The 20,385-nt window shown below is 45.6% G+C and overlaps 1 protein-coding gene across 1 annotated transcript in view; it reads right to left on the bottom strand.

The window, feature by feature from the left end:
* The window catches only part of LOC145342614 (gamma-aminobutyric acid receptor subunit gamma-4-like), a 229,624-nt gene that overhangs the window by 16,545 nt on the left and 192,694 nt on the right, over positions 1-20,385 (bottom strand). Inside the window, exons 7-8 of the mRNA XM_080188158.1 lie at positions 17,015-17,167; positions 4,189-4,388 (exon numbers count right to left, since the gene is read on the bottom strand). Of these exons, the coding sequence (XP_080044284.1) occupies positions 4,189-4,388; positions 17,015-17,167 (353 nt within the window). The remainder of the gene's footprint in view (positions 1-4,188; positions 4,389-17,014; positions 17,168-20,385) is intronic.

Here is a 20,385-nt window from a genome sequence, read left to right as displayed (position 1 = left end):
CACACACACAAATTCTCCCTTTCTCACACACATCTTTCTCCCATACCCATACATACATTCTTTCTCCCACACACACATTCTCTCTTTCTCAGGCACACATATTCCCTCTTACAAGCGCACACATTCTCTTTCTCACTCACACACATTCTCTCTTTCACACACACACAGCCTCTCTTTCACACACACACAGCCTCTCTTTCTCACACATACACATTCTCTTCTTCCCACACAGACACATTCTTTCTCACACACACACGTTCTCTTTCTCATACACACACACGCATTCTCTCTTTCTCACACACGCATTCTCTCTTTCTCACACACGCATTCTCTCTTTCTCACACACGCATTCTCTCTTTCTCACACACACAAATCCCCATTCTTTCTCCCCCCCTCCCCCCAACACACACATTCTCTTTTTCTCAGACACATACACATATTCTCTTTCTCACATACACATTCTCACTTTCTCACACATTCTCTCTTTCTCTCAAACACACACACACATGCACAAACATACAACATAAACATTCTCTTTCTGACATAAACACACATTCTCTCTTTCTCACAGGCACTCACAATCCCTCTTTCTCACACATACACGCATTCTCCCTTTCTTACACGCGCATTCTCTTTCTCACACATATTCTCTCTTTCTCACGCACACACACACATTGGGCCTGATTTTACCAAGTCGTGGTAAAAATTCAGGCATCGGGCCTTTAACGCGATCTGCACCCGAATCCAAGCAGATTGTGGCTTTACTGACACCCGATTTGGGGGAGGATCCGACCCATGCCCGAATCGGGCGGGCCGACGATTTAAATGCACTAGCATGTATTTGAATCGATTTAATGAACTCTACCACCAAATCCCAATTTACCACCTTCTGGTCCATTCTGGATCCGCGCTGTAAACAACCTGCAAAATAAAAATCCAAAGCCGATTTTTTTTTTGCAGGGGAACCTCCGAAGCGGCTTCAGAACCTGCTCTCTGACCCAGATCATCCTCTGGGGGAGGGGTGGGGGTGGGAGGCAAGTCAGTGCATCTGCTGGGGGGGTGGTGGGGGGGGTGCAGTGTTGGGGAGGAGGGGTGTCAGTGCATCCTATGCGGGAGGGAGGTGGATCAGATGTATCTCTGGGAGGGATGGGTGCACGACATGGCTGATCGTTGTCTGGTGGTGGTGGGGGGGGCTGATCGCTCATTGAATGGGGGGGGTTTGCGGATGGATTTCTGGTGGGGGGGGTGGGCAGGAGGTCCCCAGCCACTCTGCGGTCGATTGGTGGGGAGGGATGGGGGACAGGGGTGTCCGCTGACACTTTGCGGGCGATTGGTGGGGAGTGGACGTGTGGCCACTGCAGGAGGAGGGATTTGTTCCTCTGGTGGGGAGGACAGATTGCCTGCAGAGTGACAGCAGACACCCCCCCCCCCACCACCAGAGATCCATCCGACGCCCCCACCAGTGAGCGATCGGGCCTCCCACCACCACCAGACAACGATCAGCCCTCTCGCGCCCCCCCCCTCCAAGAAATATATCAGATGCGCCTCCTCTCCCCACCCCCCCCAAGAGAATTCTCTGACCTGTTTCCCCCACCCCGAGGATGCTCTGACGCGCCTCCCCTCCCCTCCCTCCTTCTCCACCACCAGAGGATGACCTGTGTCAGAGAGCTGCTGTGTCTGCCTCTTTTTTCTTTCCTGACCGGGTGCGCTTTCACAAATCTTTTCGAACTGCGCATGCACAGTTCAGTGTTCCTATCGTTCTGGCAGCTCTAAGCCCCACCCACAGCACGGATCAGACAGAAGCTGACAAAAAGTGTATGGGCGTGCCGCAAAGAGGATTCTAGGCTCGGATCTGTATTATGCCTGGACTCGGCTCTTAGACTCCGAATGGTAAAATCGGGCCCATTGTCTCTTTCTTACACACACACGTTCTCTTTCTCACACACAAATTCTCCCTTTCACACACACTCTCTCTTTCTCTCATACATGCACAAATTCTCTCTCTCACACACACATTCTCTCTTTCTCACGCATACACATTCTCCGTTTCTCACATACACACATTCTCATTCTCACACACACAAATTCTCTCTCTCACACACACATTCTCTCATTCTCACACACACACACATACACATTTTTTCTCTCTCACACACACATTCTCTCACTCTCTCTCTCTCACACACACACATTCTCTCATTCTCACACACACACACACATTCTTTCTTTCTCACACACTTTCTCTTTCTCACACACATATTCTCTTTCTCAAACATGCATTCTCTTTCTCACAAACGTGCATTCTCTTTCTCACACACTCACAAATTCTCACTTTCACACACACACACACACACACACACACACACACACACACACACACACACACACACACACACACACACACACACACACACACACACACACACATTCTTTCATAGAACATAGAACACTACAGCACAAACAGGCCCTTCGGCCCACAAGTTGCACCGATCGTATCCATGCCTACCAGGTCATAGAACTATCTATAACCCCCAATCCCATTAAATCCCATGTACTCATCCAGAAGTCTTTTAAAAGACCCCAGCGACTTTCTTACACTCACATTTTCTCTTTCTCACACACATTCTCTTTCTCACACACACACACACATTCTCTCTTTTCACACACACACATTTGTTCTTTCACACACACACACATTCTCTCTTTCTCACACACACACACACACATTCTCTCTTTTCACACACACACATTTGTTCTTTCACACACACACACATTCTCTCTTTCTCACACACACACACATTCTCTCTTTCTCACACACACACACATTCTCTCTTTCTCACACACACACACATTCTCTCTTTCTCTCTCACACACACATTCTCTCTTTCTCTCTCACACACACATTCTCTCTTTCTCTCTCATACACGTTCTCTCTTTCTCACACACATTCTCTTTCCATTACACACACACACATTCTGTCTTTCTCACACACACACATTCTCTCTTTCTCTCACACACACACATTCTCTCTTTCTCTCACACACACACATTCTCTCTTTCTCTCACACACACACATTCTCTCTTTCTCTCTCACACACACATTCTCTCTTTCTCTCTCACACACACATTCTCTCTTTCTCACACACACACACATTCTCTCTTTCTCTCACACACACACATTCTCTCTTTCTCACACACACATTCTCTCTTTCTCACACACACATTCTCTCTTTCTCACACACACACACATTCTCTCTTTCTCTCTCACACACACATTCTCTCTTTCTCTCTCACACACACATTCTCTCTTTCTCTCTCACACACACATTCTCTCTTTCTCTCACACACACACATTCTCTGTTTCTCTCACACACACATTCTCTCTTTCTCTCACACACACATTCTCCCTCTCTCTCACACACACACACATTCTCTCTTTCTCTCACACACACATTCTCCCTTTCTCTCACACACACACATACACACATTCTCCCTTTCTCTCTCACACACACGTTCTCTCTTTCTCTCTCACACACACATTCTCTCTTTCTCTCACACACACACATTCTCTCTTTCTCTCTCACACACACATTCTCTCTTTCTCCCACACACACTCATACACTGTCTCTCTTTCACACAAGCACTTTCTCTCTTACTCACACACACACATTATAGCTTTCTTGCGCACTAACACACACACCCTATAAATTTTCCAACCAGAATTTGCCTGTGTGTTGCTGCACTGTTGCTAACATTCTGTTCTTGTCAGCTTCTCAAAAACAACTTGGAACCACAGAACTGCCCAATGGTAGAAGCAGTACAGCAACTCAGTGAAATCAACACTGACGTGCTGGACAGGTGTATTTTATTTGAGCCGGTCTGTCAAGTCTGTAGCTCTGACTGCTCAATCTGTTCGATGAGAAACTCTGTTTATAACTTGGAGATCAGGCTGGGAGGCTCTGCTGTTTGGCACCTACCCCTCTTCCAACAGACATGTGTGCAGACTTGAAAATTCTGCTCAAATCCACTGAACTTTCCAGCCCCAAGCTAACCAAAGTCAACTCTGGTCACTCACAATTGGTTTGTGTTCTTCAAGTACAGATCTATCATTCCACTTGCCCATAGACATTATTTGGAACAAAACGTAGTTTGGTGAAGAAATCAGATGGCAGGTCATTAGAAACGTACAGGTTTGAGTTTGCGTTTTGAGGGGTTGGGTCTCTCAGTCCCTACAAGGTAGTTGAGGGTGGCATACTCCATAAGCGCAGCGAAGACAAAGATGAAACAGACGGAGACGAAGAGGTCCATGGCAGTGATATAGGAAACCTTGGGCAATGCTTTCCTGGAGATAGTGCTGAGTGTTGTCATGGTCAACACAGTGGTGATTCCTGCAAGAAAAACAAGCACACACAAAATAATAAATGTAGATTGGAACTGATCTTTTCAGGCAGCTTTGATCTCAATGCTAAACTTCTTTGGTTTCCACATGTTCTACGCTAGTGACTCAATAGAATAAACCCAGCGATTCAATGGAAACAGACAGAGCATATGAAACTCCCTATTATAATTCTAACTATTGCAGCTGCTTTTTTTTCATTGAATCATAGAATCATTGAAAACTACAGTGCAGAAAGAGGCCCTTCGGCCCATCGAGTCTGCACTGAACACAATCCCACCTAGGCCCGACCCCATATCCCTACATATCATACCCATTAATCCCTCCAACCTACGCATCCCTGGACAATAAGGGTCTTCCTTAGCATGGCCAATCAACCTAACCCGCACATCTTTGCACTGTGGGAGGAAACTGGAGTACCCGGAGGAAACCCACGCTGGGGTAGCTGGGGTGGGATCTCCAGGTGCCGGCACAGTCCTCATGTCTAGAAGTCCTGAAAAAAAATGAGTTCAAGTTCCATCGTAACTATTAAAAAAACACAATGACAAAATTTATATCAGTCAACCTAAAAGAGAAATCCAATGGGTTCACAAAAATTCCTTTAGGAAAGGAACCCTGCCACTATTTGCTGGTCTGACCTTCAAGTGAATCTAATTCCATCCCAACATGGATCCTTCACTGTCCTCAGCACTGCTCCAGAAAATTACAGTCAGGTTAACTGGGAATGCCAAAAAAATTATCATTGACATCCATGATCCAAAATGAACTGATAAAAATGGATCCTGCCTGGTTCAGTGGGAGAGATTCTAGGTGAGAAGATGGTTTCAAATCCAGATGAAAGCTCACATAAGAGGACTGTGCAAGTTGGTTTGAAATGGCCTCAAGACCGCAGGCTGGAGTCCAGGAATGGAGACATTATTAGCAAGACCCCCGGAACTCAGTGGATGATGTGCGAGGGGATGTGCAGTCATTGGGTGGAGTCTCAGTGGGTGAATGTAGGCGGAGTCTCAGTGAATGTGGGCGGAATCTCGCTTGGTGAATGTGGGCGGAGTCTAGCTGAGTGAATGTGGGCGGAGTCTCAGAGAATGAAGGTGGGCGGAATCTTGCTGGGTAAATGTGGGTCTTGCTGATTGAATATGGGCAGGGTCTCACTGGGTGGATGTGGACAAAGGTTAGGGGATGAAGGTAGGCAGTGGTTTAAGGGTGGAAGTTGAATATAGGTGGAGTGGCGATGGATAAAGGGGGTTAGCTCCCAGAACACAAGACTCCAAGTGAGTGAAAACATTCCTGAAACTTAGCCTTTAATTCCTTTACATTCATCAAGATAACCTTGGATGGAGCCAGTAGCTTCCCTGCAGTTGTGTTTAACTCCATCGGTTAGGTTTCCAATATAAATGAAATGGAAAGTCGGCAAGTACATTTCTGGTTGAGTTCTCTAACCTGTAGTTTTGACCCTATTCCTCACCAATGTGTCAAGCAGTGAAAATTAGCAGAGCCAGGATCAGCCTCAAATTTCTCAGAAACAATAGTTCAATTTTCACAGAGGTGAGAATGAAGAACTCTGCCACCCAGAGCACTAAAGCATTGCAAGGGATGGTTTCATACACAGATTAGGTTTATCCATTCTCAGTGTGCAGCGACCACTGGCAGGAATCATTTACTACCCATACTTGCATTTGCATTACTACCCATAGTTGCATTTGAGCAGGTATTGTGGGGCTTCCTTTTGCTGTCAGGAAGGGAGTTTCAGGATTTGGACTCAGCAACAATGAAGCTACATTGTTTTAGTTACAAGTCAAGGTGGTCAGTTTTTGGGGTGGAACTTGCAGGTGGTGGAGAGACCAGCAGCATAGTGTTGAGCAGGCCATCATACACACGCCGTAGCCCTACACTGCCAGCCTTGTGACTCTGCATTGCTGGCTGTGTGACCCCACCCCCACACCAGACTAGCCCTGATCCCATCACCCACCTAGCCCACTTCAGTCTCTCCCTCTGGCAGCCCCAACCCCCAATCCAACCTCCCCCCCCACATCCCGCAGCCCCAAACCGCACCCCCAACCCCGATGACCAGCCCCATTCGCTGGCCTCCCCTCCCACCCCACCCCACCCCCCACCATCACTGGCAAATGCAGAATGGCAGCGGGACCCCCTACCCCCATTGATCCGCTTCCCCCCCGCACCACCGCTGGACCTGCCCTCTTGGCACTGTACAATGTCTGGTGGGCAGTGTCAAGGTGCCCCTGGGCACTGCCACTTTGCCCCTTGGGTAGTGCCAGGAGGCCTGACTGACAATGCCCAAGGGGCACCCCCTCTTACCCTTGACCCCCCTAGAGTTTCTCCATGGCTCTTCTTCACTCCAGCGGAGTCAGGCTGCCAGCTCCCCGCGAGTGGACAGCTGTTGTAAAGTCCACTGGAGTGAAACACTCCTGGTGGGGGAGAAGGGGGAGAGGCTAGCTGGCCTGAGATTTCAGTCCCAGGCCTTGCTAATCAGATATAAATCCTTATTACAATAACTTATTTAGCTTCTGCACCGATTTCTGGCACAGAGCTGATGCTGGAAATCCAGCAGCTGGTGATGAGTGGAGGCCGTGTTGCCCAGTGGAAAGTCCTCTGCATGGCATCTACCCGAGTCTCTCAGGTGCCCCCGACTTTTGTAAAGTAGAAAAGCCTAAAGAGTGAGATCTTAATTAAATAGAACATGAATATCATGCTGACCCCACTTGATATTGATTCAATTCTCAGCATGTTTCTACATATTGTACATGGTTGGACATAATTCAGACAGACTGACATGAATTTGACAAATCAAATAAGTATATTTGAATCAAACATATCCTGAACTGCTGCCAGTTTCAGGTATAAACAGCAAGAAAGGAGATTAACCAAGACTTTTATTGGGTCAAGTGGCTGAGGTAGCTTATTTAACTAATATGCTCGCTGCACCACAGGGTCATTAATCATGTGAGTTGCTGTGGCAAAATTATATTTAAATATTTGCTTCACACTTTGCACTGAAGCTCAGATCCATTAATCAATCTCACTGTTGCTGGAGAGTAAGTGCAAACTCTGGTAATGTGCTACTCTCAGGTTTTAACCAACACTTCTACCCTGCTGTTTATCTTAACCCTTGGCCTTTAGAAAGTTTGAAAATAAACACTCTCAACTGATAGTACCTAAGAAATGAATTCACCAATGCTATCAGACAAGTCGTAGCGAAGTTAACCTCAAGTGAATACAGAGTGAGTGCCACGTTCCCAGTGCAAAAAGGATGTTCCTGATGTTGGAGGACTCCAGAACCAGGCATCATACTTTAAGGATATGGGTAAACCTGTGTGGACAGAGATGAGGAAAAATTTCTTCACCCAGAGAGTGGTGAGCCTGTGGAATTCTCTACCACAGAAAGCAGTTGGGGCCAAAACATTGTGGGTGGAATTCTCCTAAAAAAATTTCTAAGTGTCGAATTCACAGGAAAACTGGAGTAATTCACATTGTTTTTATTTTCAGTGGGAGTTCATACCAGAATCTCCCATACTTTGTGCAATGCAGATGCCACCAGCATGAATATCATCAGGTTTCACCATCTAGGAGGCTGAAAACAGCAGGCCTCTGAGCATGCACAGTGGCTCTGAACTGTCAACTCCTGATCACTGGCCAGCCTGGGGTGCCACCCCTCCCCCCACCCCCATGCTGCCCCCAACACCCTCATGTCCTGATTGCAGCCCCCTTGACCATTCCCAGGCCAGCCTCAAATTATCCCCCTCCCCACTGCCTGAACTGCCTCAATCTCCAGGATCCCCCCACCCACAGTGCAATTACCTCCTCGGGCAACCCCACCGCTCCCAGCAGGCACCCCCCTGTCCCGATTTCCACCCCCCCAAAACAGATTCACCCTCCCCAGCAGTCCCGTCCCCACCCCAATCACTGTCCTCCCTCCTACCCCCATCGATCTCCGTGCAGAGTGGCAGCAGGACCTCAACCCCCACCAATTGCCCCATAGGCCTCACCTCTAATAGCCCCCATCCAATTGGTACAGCCCAATGTTTGGTGGACTGTGCCAAGATGCCCCCTAGGCATGGCCACTCCCTTGGGCAGTGCTGGGGGAACTGGCTAGCACTGCCAGGTGCCCATGCCAAGGGGGCACCACCCCCAGCCACCAACTCCCTGGGTGACCCCCAATTGCCCCTCTTTCACTCCAGTGTGGTCAGGTCATGGGTTCCCCGACAGTAGGGAGCTAGTCTGAACCCCACTGGAGTGAAGTACTCCTGGCGGGGTGGGAGATGCTAGCAGGCCCAGAGAATTCAGCCCAGGGCCCGCCACATTAATCACATTAAAATAACATTGACATGACATGTAATATACTTACCTGGTCTTCCTGCTGGTTTTCAGCGCAAATTAGATGGTGCCACACATCTCGTGCTGAGAGATGCGTGTGTGGTGGGAACATGGGACAAAGGGGATCAAAGGAAATAGGGGAAGGCGTGATTAGGCTGTTGAGTTGGATGATCAGCAGACAATCTTAATGATTGGTAGAGCAGGCTAGAAGGCTCGGTGGCCTCCTCCTCCTCCTATTTTCTATGTTTCTGTTTCTTGGAGATAGAACATAGAACATAGAACACTACAGCACAAACAGGCCCTTCGGCCCACGAGTTGCGCCGATCACATCAACACCTACCAACCTACAGACCTATCTATAACCCTCAATCTCATTAAACCCCATATACTCATCCAGAAGTCTTTTAAAAGACCCCAGCGAGTTCGCCTCCACCACCACTGACGGCAGCCGATTCCATTCACTCACCACCCTCTGAGTGAAAAACTTACCCCTAACATCACTTCTGTACTTGCCTCCCTGCACCTTAAATCTGTGTCCTCTCGTAGCAACCATTTCAACCCGGGGAAATAGCCTCTGAGAGTCCACCCTATCTATTCCTCTCAATATTTTATAAACCTCTATCAGGTCGCCTCTCAACCTTCGTCTCTCCAGGGAAAAGAGTCCCAGCTCCCTCAACCTAACTTCATAAGGCATGCCTCCCAGTCCACGCAACATCCTTGTAAATCTCCTCTGTACCCTCTCAATAGCTTCTACATCTTTCCTATAGTGAGGCGACCAGAACTGTGCACAATACTCTAAATGAGGCCTGACAAGGGTCTTATAAAGTTGCAGCATTACCTCCCGACTCCGAAACTCAATCCCTCGATTAATGAAGGCCAGTACACCATACGCCTTCTTGACCACCTCCTCCACCTGCGAGGCCGATTTAAGAGTCCTGTGGACCCGGACCCCAAGATCCTTCTGCTCTTCAACACTACTCAGACTTCTGCCCTTGATAGTGTACTCGTTCATCCCGTTGGTTCTGCCAAAATGGACAACTACACATTTATCCGTGTTGAAGTCCATCTGCCACTTCTCCGCCCAGTCCTGTATCCTATCTATGTCCTGCTGCAACTTTTGCCATCCTTCCAGACCATCCACAACACCACCGACCTTAGTGTCATCAGCGAACTTACTTACCCATCCCTCCACTTCCTCATCCAGGTCATTTATGAAAATGACAAACAACAAGGGTCCCAGAACAGATCCTTGAGGCACTCCGCTGGTGACTGACCTCCATTCAGAAAAAGCCCCATCCACAACCACTCTCTGCCTTCTGCAGGCAAGCCAGTTCTGGATCCACAAGGCCAAAGGCCCTTGGATCCCATGCCCTCTCACCTTCTCAAGAAGTCTTGCATGGGGGACCTTATCAAACGCCTTGCTGAAGTCCATGTACACTACGTCCACGGCACTTCCTTCGTCAATGTGTTCAGTCACATTATCGAAGAACTCAACTAGGCTTGTAAGGCACGACCTGCCCTTGACAAATCCATGCTGACTATTCCTGATCATGTCAAACCTCTCCAAATGTTCGTAAATCTTGTCCCTCAGAAGCCTCTCCATCAGCTTACCAACCGCTGAGGTCAGACTCACCGGTCGGTAATTTCTCGGGCTATCTCTGTTCCCTTTCTTGAAAATAGGAACTACATCCGCAATCCTCCAATCCTCCGGAACCTCTCCCGTCTCCATTGACGACGCAAAGATCATCGCCAGGGGCTCTGCAATCTCTTCCCTCGCTTCCCACAGTATCCTGGGGTACATCCCATCTGGTCCAGGCGACTTATCTACCTTGATAGAATTCAAAAGTTCCAACACATCCTCCTCCTTAATATTCACGTACTCAATCTTTTCCATCTGCTGCAAATCCATAACAAAATCTCCCAGATCAGCTTCCACTGTGAATACTGAGGCGAAGTACTCGTTAAGCACCTCTGCCATTTCTTCTGGTTCCACACAAACCTTTCCCCCCTCACCTTTTATAGGTCCTATCCCTTCTCTTCTTATCCTTTTACCTTTCACATATTTATAGAAGGCCTTGGGATTCTCCTTAATCTTACCCGCCAAGGTCTTCTCATGACCCCTTCTGGCTCTCCTAATTTCCCTTTTAAGTTCCTTCCTACAGTCCTTATACTCCTCAAGATCTTTAACCTCTCCTAATTCCCTGAACCTCTTGTACACCTTCCTTTTCCTCCTGACTAGGTTCAACACAGCCTTTGTGCACCACAGTTCCTGCGACATACCAAAACCTCCTTGTCTCATCGGAACGTTGTCATTCAGAGCTCCAGACACACATTCCTTGAATATCTGCCACCTTCCTTCGGTACTTTTCCCTAAGAACGCCTCCTTCCAGTTTATTTGTCCAAGTAACTTCCTGACTTCTTTGTATCTCCCCTTACCCCAGACAAACACCTTCCTAGCCTGCCTGATCCTATCTCGTTCCAATGCAATTGTGAAGGAGATAGAAATAACAAAAGATAACATAGAGATAAAATAACAAAAGATGCAACACTTTGCTTGAAGTTAACCAGGTCTTCAGAAGCCATGGAGAGAAGAGTTTCAGATTATGTGGGTGCAGCCAGATGTTACGTTTAGATAAAAGTAATAGACGTAGCTTTAGTTCCAGGTCTTGGCAAAGTGCCCTGAGTTATTCTTAGAAAGTCTGTCATGACCGCAGGATGTTTTAAAATATTTCCCAACCAATACTAACCAAATTGATTAGCACTGCTGCCTCACAGTGCCAGGAACCTGGGTTCAATTTCAGCCTCAAGTGACTGTGTGTGTGGAGTTTGCACATTCTCACTGTGTCTGCATGGGTTTCCCCGGGTGCTTCAGTTCCTTCCCAGTCCAAAAATGTCCAGGTTAGATGGCCATGCCAAATTGCCCATTAGTGTACCAAGACATATGTGTCGATGTGTCGAGTATAGGGCTAACGGGAGGACTTTGAATAGTGTGGATGAACAGAGGGATCTAGGTGTGTGTGTACATAGATCCCTGAAAGTTGGGAATCAAGTAGATAAGGTTGTCAAGAAGGCGTACGGTGTCTTGGCGTTTATTGGTAGGGGGATTGAATTTAGGAGTCGCAGTGTAATGTTGCAACTGTACACTACTCTAGTGCGGCCGCACTTGGAGTACTGTGTGCAGTTCTGGTCCCCGCATTACAAGAAGGATGTGGAGGCGTTGGAGAGGGTGCAGAGGAGGTTTACTAGGATGTTGCCTGGTATGGTGGGGAGGTCCTATGAGGAGAGACTGAGGGATCTAGGGTTGTTTTCGTTGGGAAGAAGGCGGCTAAGAGGGGATCTTATTGAAACATATAAGATGATTAGGGGTTTAGATAGGGTGGATAGTGATAGCCTTTTTCCTCGGATGGAGAAAGCTAGCACGAGGGGGCATGACTTTAAATTAAGGGGGGGTAGCTACAGGACGGATGTCAGGGGTAGGTTCTTTACCCAGCGGGTGGTGAGGGATTGGAATGCCCTGCCTGCTGCAGTTGTAGATGCGTCTAGTTTGGGGGCGTTTAAGAGATCTCTGGATAGGTTTATGGACGAAAAGGGATTGGTATAGGCTAGTGGGTCATTGTTTTTGTAACTGGTCGGCACAACATCGTGGGCCGAAGGGCCTGTTCTGCGCTGTAATGTTCTATGTTCTATGTTCTATGTTCTATATAGGTTAGATGGATTAGCAGGGTTTTGGAGATAGGATGGGGTCTGGTCCTGGGTAAGGTGCCCTGTAGAGGTGCAGACTCGATGGGCTGAATGACCTCCTTCTGCATTGTAAGGATTTTATGATTCTGTGCACTGCATTTGAAGTGTAGTTACTTTTGCATTATTGCAAACAAGGCTAAATAGTAACTCCAGCGTCCACAAATAACAATGCAATCATAACCTGCTTCTGTGATGTTGATTAGGGGATTAATGTTGACCAGAACATTTGGGCAATTTCCTTGCTTTTCCAAAATAGCACCATGTGATCTCATCAAAAAGATGGCAGCTCCAATAGTACAGAACATGCGGGGAAAATTACATGTCAGCCTGAAATTTGTGCTCACGACTCTTGGTATAGGAATAAAAACAGAAAATGCTGGAAAAACGTAGCAATTCAGGCAGCATCTGTGGACAGAGAAACAGTGGAATTTTCCCTTCTTCTTAAGTGCTGGATCAGGCAAGGTAAGTGGTTGCAACTTGCTGGTTGCATCAAAAAGAACCAACAACATTGGCTTTCCAGAGATCTGGGTGCTGTTTTTAAAGGGTGCCCCAATCTCATGAACAAAGAAACATTGCCAGAGGATAATGCAAAGTGGCACTGCCAGAGCACTGCCCTCCCGGGGTTATATTTAACTGTGTGATCCCAGCAGATTGCCTTCACCTGGTTTCCTTTTTGAAAAACCTATCGGAAACTTCACCAATATGACATTACGCCAGTAAGGGGAAGTCTCAACGTGGGGAGAATGATGCAATGACGAAGCCTGCTTATGATATTTAAATGTATTGAAACAAGGTTCCAAACCTTCCTGGGTCAGAAACGTGTTACATCATTGGCCAGGCGAATGGGGAAAAGCAGAATCTGAAATCTCAGCCGCGAGATTTTCAGTTTCAATTCAACTGTAGGGGGATCAATACAGTTCTCAGCAGCCAAGGGTGGGAGTCCAGATGGCTGTATTGCCTACCTCAGGACTGGAGAGGAACTCTCTGTGGGAGGTTGAGGATCCTGTGGTCTTGATCCATATAGGTATCAATGACATTGGCTAGATGAGAGAGTAGGAGCAGCTAAGGGCTAAATTAAAAAAGCAAAACTTCAAAGGTTTTTTGAATCTCTGGATTATTACTGAAGAAAGATACTTTTTGTTGAAGTTTTGTATCTTGCACTCATTAGAAAAATTCACTAGCATACTAATGTCAGGAGAAACTGTATGAGAAGAGTATGCTAATCGGTTAGCAAGTGGTAGGGGCATTGCCACGGAGAATGCATTAAGTGGTGGTAACACACAATTAACTGCCAAGCATTTTTTGAAATTTACACCAGGCAGCTTGACTCTGATGGGACAAAACATTGTCCTGGGGAATCAATCTGCTAATGACTGACACTTCTTTTATTTAGCTGAGAAAGGCACAATGTGTGTACATGTTCTGTCTGTCTGCAAAGTACACAGAGCCCCTGTACATTAATCTATGTAGCTTCCATTAAACTGTGCACTGATTGATAATCTAAAGTTGGTTGACAGTGTAATTCTTAGCACATTGAGGATATTTAGCTAGTGGCAACATGAATTGCCAATTTTTATACTCTATGCTCCAACCAATGAAGGCAAGCATGCCATATGCCTTCTTAACTACCTTATCCACTTGTGTTGCCACAGGGAACTGTGGACCTATACGCTTAATTTTCTTTGTATGCTAATGTGTCTAAGGATTCTGCCATTTACTGAGTATGCATCGCTCAAACTGATCCATGTAGTCTGACAGGAACTGCAATTGGACACATTTCCTGCAGACGTAGTCATCAGGAACATTTAAACTGTCCCTGATTTCCACATTCGGAAGGAGGAGCATACTACCCCATTGACTATGTATAATCAGATACACGGCCTTTAGTTCTGCCCTTACACTACTTCTACAATCTCTGGCGTTATCTGCCTGTTTACTCTGAAGTGGGTACAATCTGTCGCTTCCTGTCGTGCTCTAATTATCATTTCTCTTATTTCTACATTACATAGAACACTACAGCACAAACAGGCCCTTCGGCCCACGAGTTGCGCCGATCACATCAACACCTACCAATCTATAGACCTATCTATAACCCCCAATCCCATAAAATCCCATATACTCATCCAGAAGTCTTTTAAAAGACCCCAGCGAGTTCGCCTCCACCACCACTGATGGCAGCCGATTCCATTCACTCACCACCCTCTGAGTGAAAAACTTACCCCTAACATCACTTCTGTACTTTCCTCCCTGCACCTTAAATCTGTGTCCTCTCGTAGCGACCATTTCAACCCGGGGCAATAGCCTCCGAGAATCCACCCTATCTATTCCTCTCAACATCTTATAAACCTCTATCAGGTCGCCTCTCAACCTTTGTCTCTCCAGAGAAAAGAGACCCAGCTCCCTCAACCTAACTTCATAAGGCATGCCTCCCAGTCCAGGCAACATCCTTGTAAATCTCCTCTGTACCCTTTCAATAGCTTCTACGTCTTTCCTATAGTGAGGCGACCAGAACTGCGCACAGTACTCCAAATGAGGCCTGACAAGGGTCTTACTTTGCCCTCTCTCTTTAAGTTATTACATCTTCCCATACTTGATCCTTCATCCCCTCATTTACTTTAAAGCGCTCCCTATTACCCTAGTTCTATGACTCACCAGAACTCTCATCCTAGCACAATACAGTGTAGAGTGTCTCAGTGGTTCAGTTCCTGCTTTCCCCAATACTGGTGCCAGTGTCCCATGAATCAAAAACCATTTCCCTCTCACCAATCTTTGAGCCATGCATTTCACTCTCTAATCAATCTTAGTTACGCTACCTAATTTGCTTTGGCTCTCATTATTAAGTTTGAGGTTCTGCCTTTTAAATTAGCCCCTAGCTGCTCATACTTCCTAAGGAAAAACTTTTTCCTGGTTTTTGCCTAAGTCGTTAGCAGCTACATGGATCATAACCAATGTTGTTCCTCATCTCTCCTAAATGGCCTACCTGTATCCTGAGGCTGTGGCCTCTTGTTCTGGGATCCCCCAAGAGAAAACAACATTCCTACATCCAGTGTGTCCAGTCCTGCTAGAATTTTATACATATCAGTGAGATCCCTTATCATTCAAGTCAGTTATGTACATTGTTAAAAGCAACTGCTCCAGAGTGGATGCATGAGCCACTTCACAATTTCCCCGAAAAAAGCCAATCATTACCCTGACTTGGAAATATATCATCTCCCTTCATTGTCGCTAGGTCAAAATCATGGCGTTCTCTCACTAACAGCACTGTGGGTGTAGCTACACCAAGGAAATGGCAGTGACTCAAGAAGATGGCTCACCACCACCTTTACAAGGACAAGCATAAATCAGCAACAAAAGCTTCATCCTTGTTGATTGAACTCCAGGGTGAATCATACTGCTCAGTCAAGATACAACGTACTTCAGAAAAGTTCCAGAAATACTGTATTTCACAATCTATTCAATCAGTTTCTAACTTGGCACTTCATCAAAGACATTGTCACATTTATTTCATTCCTAATTAGAATAATGGATGTCAACACAGAACCTTCAGTAACTCTCAAAGATGTGGGCTGGTTACCAGCCTATCCAGAATGAACAGTCCTGATATTCACTAATTTCACATAGAACATAGAACATAGAACAAAGAACATAGAACATTACAGCGCAGAACAGGCCCTTCGGCCCACGATGTTGCGCCGACCAGTTTTTTAAAAAAAAACACTGACCCACTAATCTAAACCAATCCCTTTTCGTCCATAAACCTATCCACAGATCTCTTAAACGCCCCCAAACTAGGCGCATTTACAACTGCAGCAGGCAGGGCATTCCAGTCCCTCACCACCCTCTGGGTAAAGAACCAACCCCTGACATCCGTCCTATAACTACCCCCCCTTAATTTAAAGCCATGCCCCCTCATGCTAGCTTTCTCCATCCGAGGAAAAAGGCTATCACTATCCACCCTATCTAAACCTCTAATCATCCTATACGTTTCAATAAGATCCCCTCTTAGCCTCCTTCTTTCCAGCGAAAACAACCCCAAATCCCTCAGTCTCTCCTCATAGGACCTCCCCTCCATGCCAGGCAACATCCTGGTAAACCTCCTCTGCACCCTCTCCAAAGCCTCCACGTCCTTCCTGTAATGTGGGGACCAGAACTGCACACAGTACTCCAAGTGCGGCCGCACCAGAGTTGTGTACAGTTGCAACATGACGCTGCGACTCCTAAATTCAATCCCCCTACCAATAAACGCCAAGACACCGTATGCCTTCTTAACAACCTTATCTACTTGATTCCCAACTTTCAGGGATCTATGTACACATACACCTAGATCCCTCTGCTCCTCCACACTATTCAAAGTCCTCCCGTTAGCCCTATACTCAACACATCTGTTACTCCTACCGAAATGAATTACCTCACACTTCTCCGCATTAAACTCCATGTCACATACTGAAAGAAAGATTTCTCTCCTTTCGTTATTAACACACGTTATCTCATCCTCTACATTAATCATTTCCAATTCATATTTCCTCATCAATATTATATTCTTACCAAGTGTGGTTCTGGCAGGAGTTGCATCCCTTTTGATCCAAAATGAGACCCATGATAGGACAACAGTTAGTATACAGGGAATGTAGGTTTGTATAGCAAAATATCCCATTCTTCGACTTAAGTCAAAGTAAACGATCATCAAAGTGTAGTCTCCTGATTAAAAAAAAATGAAGGTTAAAGGATCAATTAATTTGTTCATTTCTCTGCATTAAAATGCTCAGAACAAACATTGCATATGATTTCTGGCATCACTAGTTCTTGTGATCTAAATGATCATCACTGCATTTGAATTTGAATATTCACATTTTAAATTAAGTGCTGAAGTCAAAATTGAGTAAGATGTCTGAAGACTCATCACATTATAAGTCACTGTTTCTCAGGTTCTCAGATCTGTGAAACTTCTCACTTCTGTCCACATCTCAATGGCCTTTCAAATTCTAAGATGACTTCTCTGATAATTTTGCTGTTTGAACTCTCCTAATTCTATCACTTTGTTGGCATTTACGACTACAGGGTTTTGCTTGTGTCCATTCATTTGAATATTTTACTTACAATCTTTGATGTTTGTTAATCTGTTACGGTCAGTATATTCAGGGTAAGTGTATATCTGTCAGGGCCATTGCATTCAGGGTCAGCATATTCCTGTCAGGTTCAGAGTATTCAGGGCCAGTGTATCTTTTTTATTAATTCATGGGACACTGAGTGTTTCTGGCTGGCCAGCATTTATTGCCCAGTTCTAGTTGCCTGATGGCTGTTGAGAGTCAACCAAATCACTGTGGGTCTGGAGTCACATGTAGGCCAGACAGGGCGAGGACGGCAGATTTCCTTCCCTAAAGGACATTAGTGAACCAGATGAGTTTTTCTGACAATCAACGATGGTTTCATGGTCATCAGTAGATACTTAATTCCAGATATTTTTATTGAATTCAAATTCCACCATCTGCCGTGGCAGAATTCAAATCGGGATCTCCAGAACATTAGTTGAGTTTCTAGAATAATAGTCTACTGATAGTACAACTAGGCCATCGTTTTCCCGATTCTGTCAGGGTCAGTGTATTCAGGGTCAGTATATATCTGTCAAGGTCAGTACCTTGCTACCCTTCAAACCAGGGTAATTATAGGCCAATGAGCTTTACTTCAGGAATAGTGAAATTATTGCAGAAGATGCTTAGGTATAGGATCGAATGGTCTCATTAGAAACAGACAGCATGATTTTGCACGAGGCAGGTCATGTCTCACTAACTTGAGTTTTTTGAGGAGGTGACAAAAGTGATTGTTGAGGGAAGGGTCGTGGATGTTGTCCACGTGGAATTTAGAAAACATTTGATCAGGTGCCTCGTGGAGGCTGATGCAAAAGGTCATATCACACGGGATCAAGGGTGAACTAGGTAGGTGGATTCGGAACTGGCTTGGCCATAGAAGACAGAGGGTAGCGGCAGAAGGCTGCTTTTACTGAATGCAGGTTGTAACTAGTGGTGTTCCGCAGGGATTAGTGCTGGAACCTCTGTTGTTTGCTATATATATAAATGACTTGGAAGAAAATGTAGCTGGTCTGATTAGCAGTTTTGCGGATAATGCTAAGATTGCTGGAGTTGCAGATAGTGGCAAAGATTGTCAGAGGATACAGCAGAATATAGATAGGATGGAAAATTGGGCAGAGAAATGGCAGATTGAATTTAATCCAGACAAATGTGAGGTGATGCATTTGGTACATCCAATTCAGGTGGGAGCTATAAAATAAATGGCAGAACCATCAGGAGCGTAGACACACCGCACAGTTGATGTTGTCAACGTAGACTTTGGCAAAGCCTTTGACAAAGTACCACATGGTAGGCTGTTGCAAAAGGTTAAATCTCACGGGATCCAGAGTGAGGTAGCCAAATGGATACAAAATTGGCTTGATGACAGAAGACAGAAGGTGGTTGTAGAGACTTATATTTCACTCTGGAGGTCTGTGACCAGCGGTGTGCATCAGGGATCAGTGCTGGGTCCACTGTTATTTGTCATTTATATTAATAATTTAGATGAGAATTTAGTAGGCATGGTTAGTAAGTTTGCAGATGACACCAAGATTGGTGGCATAGTGGATAGTGATGAAGGTTATCTAGGATTGCAACAAGATCATTTTCAATTTGGCCAGGAGGCTGATGAAGGCAGATGGAGTTTAATTTAGATAAATGCGAGGTGATGCATTTTGGTCGATCGAACCAGAGCAGGACTTACTCAGTTAATGGTAGGGCATTAAGGACAGTTATAGAACAAAAAGATCCAGGGGTACATGTTCATAGCTCCTAGAAAGTGGAGCCACAAGTGGACAGAGTGATGAAGAAGGCATTCAGCATGCTTGATTTCATTGGTCAGAACACTGAATACAGGAATTGGGAGATCTTGTTGAAGTTATACAAGACATTGTTAAGGCCACACTTGGAGTACTGCATACAGTTCTGGTCACCCTATCATAGAAAGACATTATTAAACTAGAAAGAGTGGAGAAAAGATGTACTAGAATGCTACTGGGACTTGATGATTTGAGTTATAAGGAGAGATTGGAGGATTTCTCTGGAGCATAGGAGGATTAGGGGTAATCTTATTGACTTCTACAAAATAAAGGGCGTTAATCAGCTCGATAGACAATATTTTTTCCCAAAGAAATGGGAGTCTAAAACTAGACAGCATAGGTTTAAGGTGAAAGGGGAGAGGTACAAAAGTGTCCAGAGTGGCCATTTTTTCACACAGAGGGTAGTGAGTGCCTGGAACAAGCTGCCAGAGGTAGTAGTAGAGGTAGGTTCAATTCTGTCTTTTAAAAAGCATTTAGATAGTCATATGGGTAAGACGGGTATACGGAATATGGGCCAAATGCAGGCAATTGGGACTAGTTTAAGGGTTTAAAAAAGGGAAAGCATGGACAAGTTGGGCTGAAAAGCCTGTGTCTGTGCTGTAAACCTCTATGACTCTATGACGCAGAGAGAGATCTGGGAGTACAGGTACACAGATCCTTAAAAGTGGCAGCACAGATCGAAAAGGTGGTGGAGAAAGCATATGGCCTGCTTGTCTTCATCGGCCAGGGCATCAAGTGTAAAAGTTGGCAAATTATGTTAGTTATATAAAGTAATTTTGTTAATAATTTTGTTTGAGAGCTGAGTACTTGCATGAATACTTGACAGAACACCCCTGCTTTTTCCATTTTGGTGCATTGGGATAATTCACATAAACATGAGATGCTGGGGCCTCAGATTAACTTACCACCTGAAACTGACACTGACGCTATTCTTGATGGAGAAATCAAATAAAAGAAATAATTCAACACAGCATGTAAAATACATGCAAATTCCTTCATTTCCATAATCTGGCATCATTGGAACAATAAACCT

Source organism: Carcharhinus amblyrhynchos, chromosome 4 (assembly GCF_965287045.1).
Source record: "Carcharhinus amblyrhynchos chromosome 4, sCarAmb.v2.hapA, whole genome shotgun sequence".
In the NCBI taxonomy this organism is placed as follows: Eukaryota; Metazoa; Chordata; class Chondrichthyes; order Carcharhiniformes; family Carcharhinidae; genus Carcharhinus; species Carcharhinus amblyrhynchos.
Note: the sequence above shows the minus strand (reverse complement) of the source record. Positions and strands in the feature narration are given on the sequence as shown.